This window comes from Alosa alosa, chromosome 6 (assembly GCF_017589495.1).
Source record: "Alosa alosa isolate M-15738 ecotype Scorff River chromosome 6, AALO_Geno_1.1, whole genome shotgun sequence".
Taxonomy (NCBI): Eukaryota; Metazoa; Chordata; class Actinopteri; order Clupeiformes; family Clupeidae; genus Alosa; species Alosa alosa.
Genome location: NC_063194.1, coordinates 11224694 through 11240351, shown reverse-complemented (window position 1 = coordinate 11240351; position 15658 = coordinate 11224694). Strand labels below are relative to the sequence as shown.

General features: G+C 41.1%; 4 protein-coding genes across 8 annotated transcripts in view; 1 reads left to right on the top strand and 3 right to left on the bottom strand.

Annotated features, from left to right (window-relative positions):
- Positions 1-6389: 6389 nt before the first annotated feature.
- LOC125296579 (testis-expressed protein 33) lies at positions 6390-9218 on the bottom strand. 3 transcript variants are annotated; one of them, XR_007193799.1, is made up of 5 exons: positions 9115-9218; positions 8502-8560; positions 8084-8216; positions 7086-7262; positions 6390-6752 (listed from the first exon to the last, which is right to left on the bottom strand). XR_007193799.1 is itself a non-coding variant. In XM_048246565.1 (5 exons), the coding sequence occupies exons 2-5, from the start codon at positions 8520-8522 to the stop codon at positions 6670-6672; spliced, it is 348 nt and encodes a 115-aa protein (XP_048102522.1). In that variant the 5' UTR covers positions 8523-8560; positions 9115-9218; the 3' UTR covers positions 6390-6669. The 3 variants fall into 3 exon arrangements, 2 of the variants coding, with proteins under 2 accessions (XP_048102522.1, XP_048102523.1); XM_048246565.1 differs by having other exon boundaries at positions 7152-7262; XM_048246566.1 differs by having other exon boundaries at positions 7152-7262; positions 8084-8192.
- Positions 9219-9490: 272 nt separating this feature from the next.
- On the bottom strand, positions 9491-12228 carry LOC125295579 (SUMO-conjugating enzyme UBC9-like). 3 transcript variants are annotated; one of them, XM_048244906.1, is made up of 8 exons: positions 12062-12228; positions 11849-11894; positions 11685-11770; positions 11380-11463; positions 11096-11168; positions 10322-10431; positions 10016-10095; positions 9491-9884 (listed from the first exon to the last, which is right to left on the bottom strand). In XM_048244906.1, the coding sequence occupies exons 3-8, from the start codon at positions 11748-11750 to the stop codon at positions 9821-9823; spliced, it is 477 nt and encodes a 158-aa protein (XP_048100863.1). In that variant the 5' UTR covers positions 11751-11770; positions 11849-11894; positions 12062-12228; the 3' UTR covers positions 9491-9820. The 3 variants fall into 3 exon arrangements, with proteins under 3 accessions (XP_048100863.1, XP_048100864.1, XP_048100861.1); XM_048244907.1 differs by having other exon boundaries at positions 12177-12227; XM_048244904.1 differs by lacking the exon at positions 11849-11894 and having other exon boundaries at positions 11953-12227.
- A 33-nt stretch (positions 12229-12261) lies between these two features.
- The window catches only part of LOC125295580 (MIEF1 upstream open reading frame protein-like), a 25464-nt gene continuing 22067 nt past the window's right edge, over positions 12262-15658 (top strand). Inside the window, exon 1 of the mRNA XM_048244908.1 lies at positions 12262-12314. The gene's annotated coding sequence lies outside the window, so the exon portion shown is untranslated. The remainder of the gene's footprint in view (positions 12315-15658) is intronic.
- Positions 13163-15549, bottom strand: mpst (mercaptopyruvate sulfurtransferase). Its single transcript, XM_048244903.1, has 2 exons — positions 14865-15549; positions 13163-14315 (listed from the first exon to the last, which is right to left on the bottom strand). Exons 1-2 carry the CDS (start codon positions 15454-15456, stop codon positions 14017-14019), a joined length of 891 nt encoding a protein of 296 aa, XP_048100860.1. The 5' UTR covers positions 15457-15549; the 3' UTR covers positions 13163-14016.

Sequence of the window (15658 nt, the reverse complement as noted above, 5' to 3'; positions counted from 1 at the left end):
TCTGCAGTTCTCCCATTACATCCCAACAGCTGGGATGTGACAGCCAACTCTTCACCTATCCCACTCTGCACTAACTATATCACTTACTTAGGGATAAAAGTCTCCCCAGGCTGTCAGACTTATTTAGCCTAAATTATTCCCCTCTACTCACTTCAATAGATGATGACCTTCAACGCTGGAAGAACCTCCCATTATCCATCATGGGCAGAATCTCAGTAATCAAAATGACAATACTGCCCAAAATAAACTATTTATTCTCTATGATTCCAACCCAGCCCACCACCCTCTGGTTTAAGTCTCTCGATTCATTAATCACTAAATTCTACTGGAAAGATAAGACCCCAAGGATCAAACTCACCACTCTCCAAAAACCAAAAGCAATGGGAGGACTAGAGGCCCCACACTTCCAGCACTATGCCCTGGCCAACCAGCTCCACTTCATCCACAAATGGCTACACCCCACCCCCTCAGATAACACCTGGTTAGACCTAGAACAAACAATCTGTAAAGAAATTAAAATCTCAGATCTCCCTTTCTGCAGTCAGTTGGTCAAAAAACATCCATCCTTCAAAGCCCCAACAATTTCAGCTACTCTGACAGCCTGGTGGAGATTCTACCACATCACTGATTCACTATAGCACCATCAATTCGCACCCCGATTGGGAATAACCCAGATTTCACCATCAATAAAAAAACACTTAACTTTCACACATGGATGGGAAAGGGCATCACTCACCTTCAACACATTCTTCAATACAATAATCTGGCCTCATTTTCCTGTTTGGTCCAGAAGCACGGCATCGAGAGTAAACACTTCTTACAATACCTGCAAATTAAATCATCTATCCTAGAAATGAACATCCAGACAGCTAACCTTGACATTCCCCCACCAATCTCAGAGCTGCTTAATATTCCCTCTCCCAAAAAAATACTCTCCCAAATTTACAAAATTATATCTCGTTCAGAAAAAACAATTGGCCTGCCATATCACAAATGGGAATCAGACTTATCAATTACTCCCGGTGCCGACTTCTAGACCAAAATGTGCAAAAACATCTACCTCATGACAAAGAATAGTAATCTACAACTAATACAATACAAGGGTCTTCACAGATTCCACTTCACTGCACATAAATTGGCTAAAATGGGGTTTGGCTCGGATCTTTGCACTCACTGCACACAAAATAACCCAGATACATACATTCATGCGGTTTGGCATTGCACTCCAATCAACCACTTCTGGGTGAGTGTCACAAAAATCTCTCTTCCATCTTTGGCTGTCACATTCCAGCATCCCCTTCCTTATGCATACTTGGTGATACATCCACAGTCAATTTAAGCAACTCCTGCAATAAAACACTGCTGGTAGCGCTGACTATCGCCAAGAAAACAATCCTCATGAACTGGAAATCTAAGAACAAAGCTCACATCACTCATTGGAAAAACTTGTTAACAGACTATGGGCTATATTTTAACTGTCTGAAACGGAAGTGTCTTTGCGCAAAACGCAAGTCACTTTGTGGGCGGATCTTGGACGCTGATGCTATTTTACCGGCGGGATATTTGACTGTTGCGCCAGGCGCAAATCTAAAATGGGGTGGTCTGAAGTAGCTACATTAATCATGGGTGTGGTTTGGGTGTAACGTGCAATAAACCAATCAGGGCGTCATCTCACATTCCCTTTAACAACAGGCACGCTTGTTCCATAGCTGATTGCTATTATGGTGGCGTATTTGCCAGGGCGAGCAGGAGGCCACTCTGGCTATAATTGTACTGTTCAGTTAGGAACTGTCAGCTATTGATTTTTCCTCTTGACAAAATGTAATACAGAATTGTCACAAAGACATACTTTCCGATGTTTTGGGATCACTCTCACTGAATCGAGATTATGAATGCATGGTGATATTTTTGCTATGTAGGCCTACAATGTAATCTAACATTACCTCTCTATAGACAATACATATCTTCTGTCAGTTAATCTCTTCTCTCCCGTGCTGCTGCTGGGGCATTTGGGTTAAATGGCATCGGCATGCAATTCAACATCACGCCTCCTTAAGTCATCTAATATTTCCTAATTTATGTCATCAACACATCCGCGGATTCGTGAAAATGTGTACGCTTAGATTTCACATCTTAATGGACACCACACTGATTTCCCGAAAGTGGTAATATTTTTTTCTTTGAAATGATGTATGGTTTACGAAATGGGAACTATGTTGTATAGATGAGTGGAGCAAAGTGTGCTTTAGCAGCACTGGTATGACCTGTGAGAAACAGTTTTCAAGTTGACCTAACTTTCAACTCTGCACAGTATATCCCATTAACTGCATGACAGTAGGCTATTTACAATATCTTCTGTTAAGTAGAGTTTGTAAACACTTTATCATCAACTTAATGCACGCACAACATTCGTTTGAGCAGGAGAGAGAATGAATGGGTGCAGCAACTACAGAAATTGTAGCCATACTTGCTGCTTTCTTGTACTATTTGCTGGTTAACAGCTCATAAAAGCTGATTTAAGCTAATTCACTAACTCAAGACTTTAAGGCCATCATGGATATAAAACGTTTTTTGAAAATAACGAAAGGATGGAGGGAACATAAAGCTTGGAGTTATTTCAGATGGGCTACAACAAGGTAGGCAAAATTCTGGTGCTTAAAACCTTAGCGCAGCTGGAATTATGCTTAGACTGATGTTAAAAGCACGCCGATGTTTAAAGCCATACATAACGGTAAATTGGAACAAAACTAAAGGTAACTTTGGCCTTTATAGGGCTGTATTAAGTTGTCCAAATTAATAGGTCATAATTAGGCGTTGTTGTTGTAAATATATTGCATGTAGATGTTGTAGGCTACTAATTTTTAGGTCACCAATGCACTAACAAAACCGAAATGGACAAATATTATCACGGGGTGTCTGTAGATTGGTGTGCAACACATTCATTCAAGCAGGCCCTCAAAATAGCATCTGCATTTGCGCCACAGACTTTAGACCAGGGAGTTCCTGGTCTGTGGCGGAATTGTTTTCTGAAACTGCAAAATATCAACAGTGAGCGTTTGCCGGAACACGCCCGTCTTTTCGCTGAACCGCCCGGTGCTTAATCAATTCCCTAATTTACAGGCACGTACCTGTGGAGGGAAAATTCCAATATGCGCTGACTGCAAAATAGGAAAGACAAAAGCGCGAGTATACAAAGTCAATTGCGCTGGGACGCACGATAGAGCCCTATATATCATTAGAAAACCTATCAACTACAAACTTAATCAATACTCAGGATACAACCTCTCCTTGGTACCCCTTTATCACCTACTTACAGTCCTGACCCTCTTTGCCTGAGTTCCATCTCCACACCATCATAACACACTTCATCAACAGATTCACATATCATCGAACACTGGGCAGGGGAGGGTAGCTGGAACTATTATTGTTATTATTATTATTAGTAGTAGTAATATAAATAGCATCCCCTTCTTTCCCTCCCCCTTTTATTTACATTCTCTGATAAACTTTACTAATTTCACTCTTTCTCTCTGCCTCTCCCATCGTTATTCTGACGGGGCCCCATTGGATGGCTTGGGAGACTCGGTCCTGGTGGGTCGCTGTGTGGTTTTGGCATTGGTTGGGTCCTGTGGGTTATCTATTGGCCCTGGACCCCCGGTGTGCACCCTCCTCATACGCTCATGCACACGCCTTGTCCTGGAAGCACACAGCACGCTTACTCTCTTTTAATTGCACTACATGTTAGGTGACATACCTACATTAAACATAAACAAAAACTACAAAACAGGCTAGGGTAAGAGTGGAGTGCAGGTAGATGCCTCATCAGGTGTCTATCTGCATGCCTCACTTATTTTAATGCACACATTGAAGAGGCATACATCTTACATATGAAGGTATATTGGGTGCAAAAGTGGCGAGCACATTTAACTGCAGATTTTGCATGTGCACACTAAAGTCATAAATGTGTAACAGTAAAGTTGAAGTTGTACATATTTTTCTATATCTTGTTAACACAAAATAGGGGCTACGGGTTCACAAATCCTTTTTACAGGTACACAAATCCTATCCTGTGAGTCACAACTTTCAAGAGTCAATGCGACTTTCGACACTTTTGCTCCAATCGTATGGGCGCCCAGTTGGTGCGAAACACATTTGCACATCCGTGTTTCATAATCTGAGAACATGCACAACATTCGTGCATTTGTAAACCCAAATGTGAACTAATGCATCCGAAGTTGTGCATCTGTGAAATAATTTCTCATTAATAAAATTCTACAGATCGCTTTGATTTTCTTGCACGACTACAGGTCAATTGATACAAGTGCTCGAATCTGCTTCTACGAGTGACGATACTTTTGCTCCTGGCTAGGTGATATAATAGGAGCAAAACGATTTGTATGTGTGCACGTCGAGCGAATCGATCACTGTAGGTGGCCGGAGACAGTTTTCTGTGAATATCTCGAGAACCGTAGGGCCTAGGAGGTCCACCTTTTTTTTGTATGTTGGTCTTAAGGGGGCATGTCAACCCATCCCATTACCACCTATTTCATGTATAGCGCCACCTAGTTAAAAATTAAAAGCCAAAAAAATTAGGTGTTTTCATCACAATATCTCTGGCTGACATGGTCAAAACTGCACGAAATTGAAAGTGTAGGATCATTATGACACCCTCCGAAGGCATGCCAAGTTTTGTGAACTTTTTCGTTCATGGGGGCCTTACAATAAAATAATTTATGTGTACATTTAGTGACCGTACACCAACAAGGATTTCGGGACACTGAAAGACCGGGTAAGACTAAACTTGGTGGGCATGTAACCCCACATGGATAGCATGGAACCATTGTTTTTCATTTTGATCTGTAGCCCTCCCGCTGTACTGGACCCCCCGAAAGGAGGTTTTCTGTGAATATCTTGAGAACCGTATGGCCTAGGATGACCAATTTTTTCCCTATGTTTGCCTCCAGGGGTCATGTTAACCCATTCCATGTGCACACATGTGCATAAACAGATACACACGCACACACATACATTCACAGTAATCATACGTATGACACATACTCACACAGTAGACATATGTATGCATGCATGCACATGCACAAACACACATACGCAGGCAAACACACAAGCACGCACACACACACACACACACACACACACACACACACACCCACACACATAAACATAAACGTGTACACGCACACATGCACACAATTCAAGAATTTCTCAGAATTATGAACAGGCAAGATGGGGGTGGGGTTGTATAACATGAATTTTACATGTGAAATCTATGAACTAATCATGTTTTGGTACTTGTTGTCTAGCAGATACCAGTGAGAATTGAGTGTGGATAATGCAATTTAGTGAGACAGTTAGAATCATATAGGCCTTTCAGCGTGATTTATTTTTGTGGAAAAAATGTGCTGGACTGGGCGGCGGTCATATTTTGTACCGCTCTGCGGTACATCTAGTTCTAAAGAGTTTTCATAGCTCTGAAATAAGAAAAAATAGCCATGTGAGATACTGTATATGAATGTTTAGTACCAACTCAAGAATCATCTGATTGCCATCATAACTCATGTTGATATTCATAACAGGCCAAACATTGTCAACTGGACTGAGATCACAGACCTTTGGCAAGAAAATGGGAGAAAGGTGAGCTGGAACATTTCTCTCCATTCTAAACTGTCAGTTGCACTTTCATAACCACATCTTAAAGAGTTTCCGGATAGGCTACCACAAAGAGTCAAGGGCTTAAAACCCCCATTGCCCTTCATCTATGTTAGCAGTAAGAGGTGACATTTTGACTCATCGCATTTCTAAAGAAACGTTGCAATGAGTTCTGTCAGCTCATGCCTCTGATGCTAGATTAGGCTGAGGGTTATTTCACATCCCCTCTCTGCAAAACTCAACAGTTAACTGATTGTACATTTTCCATTCTTTTGTAAATGCATCAGGGTTGTGAAATATTACTTAAATGGCATACATGCATTGTTATGTGCTGCTAAACATTTTAAAGATATTTTAAGTAAAATAGTGTAATCAGAAATATTGTAAACAGTGACAATTCATTTCTAAATACATTCAAAATTATTTCTAAATATTTTGGAAAATATTTTACTTTTGACAGTTTGTTTAAACGTATGAAATTGATATATTAATGCTCGCCTGTCATATTCTGAATATAATGTCATTATTTAAGATGGTCTTTTCACTCTCTCACCCCAATCATTGAAATCATCAAATAATGTAGCTTGTTTGAATTTTCTGTTATTTCCGAATGAGACTGGTTTTATGTTACCTTTTGATGTCTGGGCATGAGGTGCCAACACAATGTATTAAATATGGCAAGCTGTTTAATACAGCAGTAATTCACGCAAGTGACACTATCCTAAGCTAGAATTGACATTTATTTTGGTCTAGGTTGTGAAAGGAGTGAGGTGTTGTGAGATCACTTGTTTGAGAGTAGAATGTTTGCATATGTGTGTGTACATGGGTGGATGGCTAGGTGTGTAGGTGGAGTGTTGTATATATGTGGGTATGTGTATTTATATGGGTGTGTAGGTGGAGTGTTGTATATATATATGCGGTGGGACCAGAAGGAAATGCTTGCTTGCAGAAAGTGTAAAACATAACTTCTGCGGTGAGCAAGGTGTGAAAAGCACAAGCAGCTTAGGTGCCTCCACCCTTCTTGTCCATTGCCATCAGAGCCTTCTTTAGTCGCTGGTTCACAATGTTTCTCTCTGTCCACCTCACTGATGGGGGTGGGGGGCAAGGATAGCCAAAGAGGGGGCAAGACAAAGAGAGAGAGAAAGAAAACAGACACAGATAAAAGTAAATTCTAGTAAGAAATCATCAGCATAAACAAAAAGCATAGTCTTATAGATTTATAGTGGTGGAGGTAGCGTAGTGGTTAAGGAACTGAGCTAGCATGAAGTAGCCTGGCACTTAACCCCAAGTTTCTCCCGGGACAGTGGCCCTTGTAATATAATTGACGTATGCAAGTCGTTACGTTTGGATGAAAAGCATCTGCTACATGAATGTAATATCCCTAAAATATTGGTCCAGAACAAGACTGAAATCCCTACCATAAATAGCTCACATCAGTGAGAAGTGGCATGTATGGAAGGAAGGGTGGAGGAGAATCATCATACCCATGTCGTCAGTCTTTCGGCCATACCACTTCTGGGGGTCAATGGGGGTGGGTGGCAAAGGGTGACTCATGTAGGAGTCCTTCACAAGGGATGACCACTCCGACGGTGCCCCTGCAAAAATCAAGTTCACAAGAACAGCCAAAAATGACAACAAAAACCCACACATGGATGATAGCCCAAGCTCGCTTCACAAAATGTTGTGCCCCCATACAATGGGTGTTTTAAAAATTGTGTTGACATTTTAATCTTCATAAATTCCAGGAAGCAACTGTATAAACTGTAGGCCTACTGATAGTTATCAGAATATGTTATCAGTTGCTACAAGTTATCAGTTGCTAGTTTTTAGCAATGCTGCTGCTGGTGGTGTTGTCAAGGCAACACAACTGGCTGACAATATTTTGAAAGTATCCTAAGATCAAACTAATTGCATGTGCCTGCAGAGTTTTTGAAGACTTGTCAATGGGTTTACTACCACCAAGAGTAATTAAAAAAATAATCTCTTTCTAAATGAACACATATGGTTTCAAAATGCATCTATTTGAGGCCATTGTAAGGAATAGATACTTCTATTGATAAATAGATACTTTAATGATCCGGAAGGAAAATTCAGGCATTCCAAAGGAGCAGAGCTCCTGGATAGGCTGTCACTCACATCCAGGCACGGAGCTACATCAGGGCTAGGGGAGATTATAGCCCCAGAAATCTGCATAGCCCCGCCCTTGTTGAGGTCTGTGGTGGAGGCACATTTATGCATTATCATGAAAATTGGTTATTTTCTGAGCACCCCAGCACATATAAGTCAAGCTCCCCAACCCCCTTAGCCTCGGTAGAGAAAAAATCCTGGTGCTGTGCCTGCTCACACCAATGCCAAAATGAATGAATCAATGAATGGATGGATGGATGGATGAATGAATGATATTTGCTGGTGATACCTGGGAAGATGTCGGTGCGCATGCAGTGGCCCAGGCTGTGGTAGGAGTTGTGGGAGTCTGCAAATACAGCACTAGTGCCTGCGTAGTGAGGAGCCTTCAGAGGAGGCACCTGTGGAGCAACCAACTTTCTCATCTAGTGCACACGCACGCGCACGCACACACACACGCACAAACACACATGGGTTGCACTCTGTGCATACAAAAAATGTGCTATATAAATAAAAGTGACTTGACACACAAAAATGCATCCCCAAAAACGAATTACAGAAATGTGTATACACATAGACATATGCCATGTATCCCTATATCATGATTAAAAACAAAAGAAAGCTAGTTCATTGACTATGTTGGCTAAAAAAGTATCTTTATTTTTTTTCATTCTGTCACTTGACCTTCACCACAACCAGTTTGAGCTCACCTTTGATTTTCCTTCGTCCATTTCACCCGAGTTACTACTTATTCCCGTAGGCTACACCACTTAAAAACAACAGGACATAATAGAATGAAGAATAGTTAAATTACGAAACATGGGTTAGGCTTCAGTGACTACACAAAAGGCACAAACACACTAGGCTAATAGCCCACCGACCAATACAGAGAGAGATGGATGTGCATAGTGAACAGTCTTTGCTGACTGCAGAGCTGATATTGTTTGCTTGGATTCAAGCCAAGGTAGGCTACACCACATAATTGTTTTATTAGGCTATTCTCGTTGTCCTACCTGGGCGAGGTGCAAATTAATCGAACCAAAACATATCTGGATAGCAAACTAGTACCGCCTACAATGGCATGTGAATAACATGTAGGCTAGCATGTATAGAATGTCATACATTTAACGCTTACCTTCGTAAGACCACATCAATTAGCTTATCAAGAAAATTAACAAGAAAAGACACGCCCTCTTTAGTTATTTAAACTATGTCCCGTATACAGTTCAATGTGGGCATTCAGTACCACCCGATTAACAATACTGAATATTTCATGGCAAATGATCCTCAAAAGCACAAAATGAACGTCCTTGTTATACTTACATTGATAACACTTCTCACGCCGTATAGACTCTTTGCTGACACCTAAGCTATCTTGTGTGTAGTTTATAAATGAATGATTTACCTCAGCCGACCCCCTGCTTGGATTTCCATGCGGATAGGGTTGCTGTGATGTCATAATTGAGGAGTGCATGGCCTTTCAGATGTTACGTCTGCTATCTGATCCCCTGCAAATTCTTCGGCGCAGTAACAACACTTACGCAAAACATCATTAAACTTTTATTTCGGAATGTACTCGACTATTAATTACTTTCTGGTAGATGTTGAACGCAGGTGTACACGTGTGCTTCCGTGACTATGCTTACCTTTTCAGATTCGGCCATGCATTTTTTCACCCAACATCATCACTACACAAATATTTGGAATACTTTAATTTTATTTATTTTACATTCAGTTAACAAAAACATCAAGTTGTGAACAAAAGCAAAAAGTTCAAATTTCCTCCACTGTTCATTTTGTTGGTTTGTTTATTTTTTTCTGTTGTTGGTTGATTTGATTTTATTACACCACACATTGTCAAAACATGGCTACCATGACAACACACAACATCAACTAATAATAATAATAATAATACAAAAGTTGTCATATTTATATATTTACACACCCTCCCACCCTTAGAAATGGGTTGGTGTTTAGTGCCTCCTCCCTTCTCAGGCCAGAAACTCCTCAGTGGCTGTTCAGTGTCATCTTAAGTGGGAGCAAACTTCTTGGCTTGTGCCCTCACACGCTTTTCATAGTCCATTCTGTTCTGACTGAAAAGTAAGAACACCCACATTCATAAAATGTTTGACAGATGGGTGCGGGGTCATTAGGCACACACACACACACACATACCTATATTAAACTGTAAACTCAAAAATTCAACTTCAATGGGCCCTCATACCAGTATATTGTGTAGGCCTCTGCCTGTGCTGGATCTTGGATGTTGGGTTCATTCAGCAGCTCCTGAATGCCTAGCAAGATCTGCAAAGGTCGACAAATACTTGTTCAGTCTTGACCTTAAGAATTGTATGTGGGTGGAGAGTCAGATAATAAATAAAACTGAAATGGGGGAACAGGGGCAGTTTAAGAGAATGTTTGCATGTGTTTTTGGGGGTATGCATGCTCAGGTGTGTGTGTGTGTGTGTGTGTGTGTGTGTGTTCAGGCTACGTGTGTCTGTGTTGATGCGTTAGTGCTCTTAGCTCTTGCCTGTTTAATTGTAATGGCTGGCCTCCAGTCCTTTTCCTCCTCCAGGATGGACAGACACACAGTGCCTGAGGGGTACACGTTGGGATGGAAGATCGGTGGCTCAAACTTACCTGCCAGTAGGAACACACATAAGAAATCATCATCTAATAAATTACACAAGATTACAAAAAAGAAATTGAAGCAACTGTATTTGCCCCAATATTTCCTCATTGAAATGAGGGTGAAAATGATTGGCTCCATATTCCATATTCACACACACTGACCTTAAGTGAACATAAGGACTGATGATATTATGTCAATTTCTAAAGTGTAGTACACTTAATAGACTATGGGCCCTAATTTAAATATCAGGCAGAGTGCAAAGTTGAGAAACGAGTATGTGTGCCGTGCATGAACTAAAGCTATCATGTGATGAGTGGGAATGGAGCTGACCCACTGACCTTTGTGCTTAGGATCTTGCTACATTTTTACAAAAGGATTTAGCCCTTGTTGAGGTCTGTGGCGATTTTGTTACTAAATTAGCCTTTGTTAGCCTTCAGACTTAGCACTTTGGCTGACATTTATATTAGGGCTCTATGAATTACTTTGTGGTAAGGTTTGCTGCGCACAAGTGTTGGCCTTAGTTCCCTGTTTTATAGTATTTTTATAGTATTTAAAGCATCATGATACTAAAATACTGACTCTTGAGTCCTCTTGGACCCAAGGCCTACAACACCCTACAATGGCCAGTGATGCCACAGGGCAGGAGTAACCAGTGGCTTGTTATATACTCACATTTGGGTGGTGAAGAAGGGTAATCATCCTTAAAGAGCATGCGAAGCTTGTACAGACCTCCCTCCCACAACGTCTGCAGAAGAACACACACAGAACAACACACTGTCTGATCTAGAGTAATTCAATGAGTTCACAAAAAATACATCAGTCAATGACAGAGTGAGAGGAAAGCTGTTATATGTGCTACTTAATTCCTCAAAAACATACTCTGGTTCTGCTCATTCTACTCAAAATAAGACCCAAGACCAAGTTTCAGATTACCTCGCATCCAGACGTCTACTTACCCCTTTCTTCCCAGGGATGGCACATTCCCAGTTCATCAGATTCATGGTGCCATCAGGGTTCTTGGTTGGCACAGCAACAAATCCCTGATTGTGTTAAAGAGGTACAGAAATTCTTTCATATGTAGTCTATCAAAGTAGTCAAGATATATACGCCCACTTATACATGCATTACAAGGGTCAGTGCTAGTAGGGCATAATCGTTACGTAAAATCTATGTGCAGCCAAAATATTCAAGGACACATAATATGACATAACATATATAGGACAGTCAAATCGCAATGAAAGAACGATGGATTGTTGCTTACAAATGGATGGTCTTTTCTCCAAGCTTTGCGCTCCTGCGACAATCTACTGAGGGCTATGCCAGACATGGCGTGGCATTAACACCGTCCTATGGACAGAAGCGGGATTGCATGTGATTACAGATAGCGATCTGACAGATATTTCATCAGACCTTGCGCCTGTCTACCTGAGTTGCCGCGTCAAACTTTTATTTCTTCGGTTTGGAAAAAAGCCTGTGTTCAATCAAACAAGGACAGAAAATGAAATTTACCAAATGTAGTCAAGGCTTACCCTAGATTTATGCTGTTTCTAGTCAACGATGCCGTTTACTTAGTTATTCTAGCTAGCTAGCGATAGTAAGCTAGCTAGCTCCAAACACCCTACAGGAGCGAGTAGCTACCTAGTTTATTTGAAAAGACAAACAAGTTGCCTTTGAAGTGTTAAGCAGTAAGTACGTCTTCATGAGATACTACAAAGAACGTTAAACTTCGTTTGTTAAGCCTGAACCGACTTACAGTCGCTTTTAATGTAAACAACTGGTTAGAGGGAAAACACGAATCTGCTGTCAACTACAGGACCCCAATTTGTTTTTACTTTCAGGACCCTCAGGCATTATCACGGATGACCTCCTTCGTACGCCATGATCCGCCATGGTTAGTGTGTCGTCATGAGCGAAAACATCGAAATCCACAATACATATGACATTTAAAAAATGAAACAATTGCACGAGTAGCAGCTAGTATTTATTGACTAGAGCTGTTATCAAATGGTAAATTGGTAAAATGATTGTACCTAGAGTATGTCTATATTTTGAAATATTGGCTAAGCCTATTAAATAGCCCAGTTAAGATGATTCAATAGGCCTACATATTGGGTCACCCTGGTAGTATTCAGGGCACCCATACTGATTTAAGACGAAAGTATCAGTTAGTGGATGTTGGTATTACATTTAAAACATGTTATTGGTCATGAACATGCCCCGCTCATCATGGCCGTCATGGTGGCTACACATCGTCGACCTCTCTTTAAATAGCCTACACGCCCCTTTTCGCGCTTCTTTCGAAATGTAGTAAAGTCATTTGTGTTAATACCTGGAAAAGTGTTATCGGCTTTGTTAAATAACTTACAACTACGTTGCTATTAAGTAAAATAAGAAGCTCAGTCAACTGTGACCGATGACTATAAATCTGTCAGGCTTATTAAGGGACTCCTAAAATATCATTGAAACCGGATTGTACCGGCTTTTCATTGCGCCCTGGCTATGTCAGTGACTTTGATTCATCAGCCTCTTCATAGCCTATGCTCTTGTTGGCCTTTACTTAACTTAAGGAATAGAATGGGACATCACTGAACGTCCAAACACACTTGAAAGTTAGCTATCAACTGTGAGAAAGTCTGATTAATATGTTTTTTTGGAGGTTATATCGTCATGCTCTAACAAGTCAGTTCATTTCAGGGTCACAACATTTTATTAATAATAATAATAATAATAAAAAACATATTTGAAAATAGAGTTTGTTTATTATTATATTTCAATTACATTGGCAGACATATTTGATACACTGGCTTTTTTGTACTGTACAGTGATAATTAATAGACTTTTTATAAACAAGGTTAAATCAGTAGGCCTATTCAAAAGTGCACTTTGTTATTTTCACATACCTACCTACCTTACCCCAAGCCTAAAACAGGGCATAGGCTATTCTTTATTGTTAAACTTGCCATATCCATCAACACAACATAATTTCTGAACATTCATAGTCTATTCACATAGCAGCACATAGCCTACCAGGATTAGTGACTGGCAAACAAATACAAGGCAAATACAATACAAATACAAGGTATTGCCCAATTCCTCTTTAAAATATTGCCATTATAACAAAGTAACTTAACTCTGAAAAGGATTTATGAGCATCAGATTAGGGCCAATCAAAGGGTCTGCATCTGATTAAAGCAGAGACCTTACTCAGGGGTCCCTCATCAACAGTTTCTGCTGAGAGGCAATAGACAGACTCACCAGTCTTACACAGCACCTTTAAAGTATACAGGCACTAAATCTTCTTAATGCCACACCTTTAATTTAATGTTAATATCCTGAAGTTTGTGTATGCACAATGTAAGAGTAAATTCTGAGGGTCAGACAGCTGGAGTACAGTGCATCATCATAGGTTGTGGGAACACTTTGTAGCCTTGGCCATGTAATTTGAACTTTGCACTGGACTGTATCGCACTGATGTTGCAAACCTCTCTGATGCACTGTATTCTACCAAACACTACAACATTTAAAAACCTACAAAACCTACAATTATCATTATTAGTTATCAGGTATGTGCTCTTCAGACCACACTGGTGGCCTCACGCCTGTTTTCCTTTTCCCTCTGAGACGACGTGCTCCGGTGCCGCCCTGGCAAACCACTCTGACCAGGAACCATCGTACAGGCATACACCTGGATGCCCACACAGGTGCGCTGCCAGAGCAATGTGGCACGCTGTCACACCCGAGCCACAAGTGACCCAAAAGGGCTTCTTCAGGTCCACTCCAGCCTCGTGGAACATCTGGGCCAGCTCCTCAGGGTCCTTCTCCAACCCCGCGGAATCCATGAAGTTAGGGAACGGCATGTTGATGGTACCTGGGATGTGCCCTGGCTCAGTGGCTATTTGATGGGGAGAGGAGTAAAGTGTGTGTGACAGATGTGTGTGTGAGTGTGCAGAAGAGAGTGAAAGAGATAGAGAGAGAGAAACCAAGAGAACAAATATCAGTAAGAGAAAGAGAGAGTGTGAGTGTTGTCACTTAGGCCAACATGTTTTTGTTTGTTTTTGTCTGATTATTCATTTTTAACTAGGGGCTGTGTTTATTTTATGTTATTTTTATAGCCCAACTCAGCTTGGCAGCACCAACATGCAGGCTATGTAGTCAGATTGCGCCACCTGTTGTAAATTAATTACTGTTTTTTCCAACAACCGATAACCTATTAACCTGCAGCTACTGTACAGATAGGCCTGCAGAATGCAACTATAGACAGAATGCAGAATGCAACTATATAGCATGCCCTGACCCTGAGTAGATGGCAGAAAATGTCAGTCTGTCATTTTCTGGCCTATTCATATTGTCAATCAAAATGCATTTTGTGTCATGCCCAACTGTGTCATTTAAATTAAGCGTAGCCTACAGCTAGAATTGAACAGAACCGAATGCAGCTTACTTGGTCTTGGCTCTGGTTCAATGCCACGAAATCTTCCACTAGCCCTTGCGTCAACGACTTGGAACTGTTTAGTTGTTAAATTTTCTAGTACGTCTTCGTAGGTCTTCACCCAAGAGCTGTTGGTAGTAGTTGAATGAAACTCTGCTCGTTCCGGTTCGGAGTACTCTGAAGAAACGGGGTGACCCTCATTCAGCCAGTTTTTCATTCCCCCGCTTAGCACAGACACCGATTCGTGGCCGAAGAACCTGAACATCCACCAAACCCGTGGTGCTGCGAATCCCCCGAAGTCGCTGGTATCATAAACGACTACATGTGTGTCATTACTGATTCCTAAATTTCCCACGTATGCAGCAAACTCGGTCTCGGAAGGTAGCATGTGATCGAAGGTGGAAGTTTTATCGCAGCATTCGTCGATGTCGAAGAAGGAGGCACCGGGTATATGTCTCTGGTTGAATTCTTGTAGAACATTACGATTAAATTTAGGGAGATACCAAGAGGAGTCGAGAATTCGTAGCTTAGGTCCCACTTTGTTGTTTTTAATTGCTTCGGCAAGCCACTTTGCAGCGACTAGCGCACGAACCTGGCCTGCCATTATACTTGCTTCACCCCCTATGTTGGTTTGTTATTAACAGTCCCCTCTTGTGGTGGATGCACAAACGGCAAGTGCTAATCGGCATGGCGCCATCAAAACTTCCCCCAAAAAATCAACATTCCTTGATGTTGGTAAGTGTAGCCTATATTTTAAAGGAACCGTATGTAAGAAATGTAATTCAATTAATCATACAATGGCCCTG

Coding starts and splice junctions, on each gene's coding strand:
- LOC125296579 (XM_048246565.1), bottom strand. CDS start 8,522: ATGGACGAAGGAAAATCAAAG. Junction 8,217..8,501: donor TGGACGAAGGAAAATCAAAG/GTGAGCTCAAAC, acceptor CGTGTGCACTAG/ATGAGAAAGTTGGTTGCTCC. Junction 6,753..7,151: donor CCGAAAGACTGACGACATGG/GTATGATGATTC, acceptor CACCCCCATCAG/TGAGGTGGACAGAGAGAAAC.
- LOC125295579 (XM_048244906.1), bottom strand. CDS start 11,750: ATGTCTGGCATAGCCCTCAGTAGATTGTCGCAGGAGCGCAAAGCTTGG. Junction 11,169..11,379: donor CCATCCCTGGGAAGAAAGGG/GTAAGTAGACGT, acceptor GTTCTTCTGCAG/ACGTTGTGGGAGGGAGGTCT. Junction 9,885..10,015: donor GAGGCCTACACAATATACTG/GTATGAGGGCCC, acceptor CTTACTTTTCAG/TCAGAACAGAATGGACTATG.
- mpst (XM_048244903.1), bottom strand. CDS start 15,456: ATGGCAGGCCAGGTTCGTGCGCTAGTCGCTGCAAAGTGGCTTGCCGAA. Junction 14,316..14,864: donor TGAACCAGAGCCAAGACCAA/GTAAGCTGCATT, acceptor CCCATCAAATAG/CCACTGAGCCAGGGCACATC.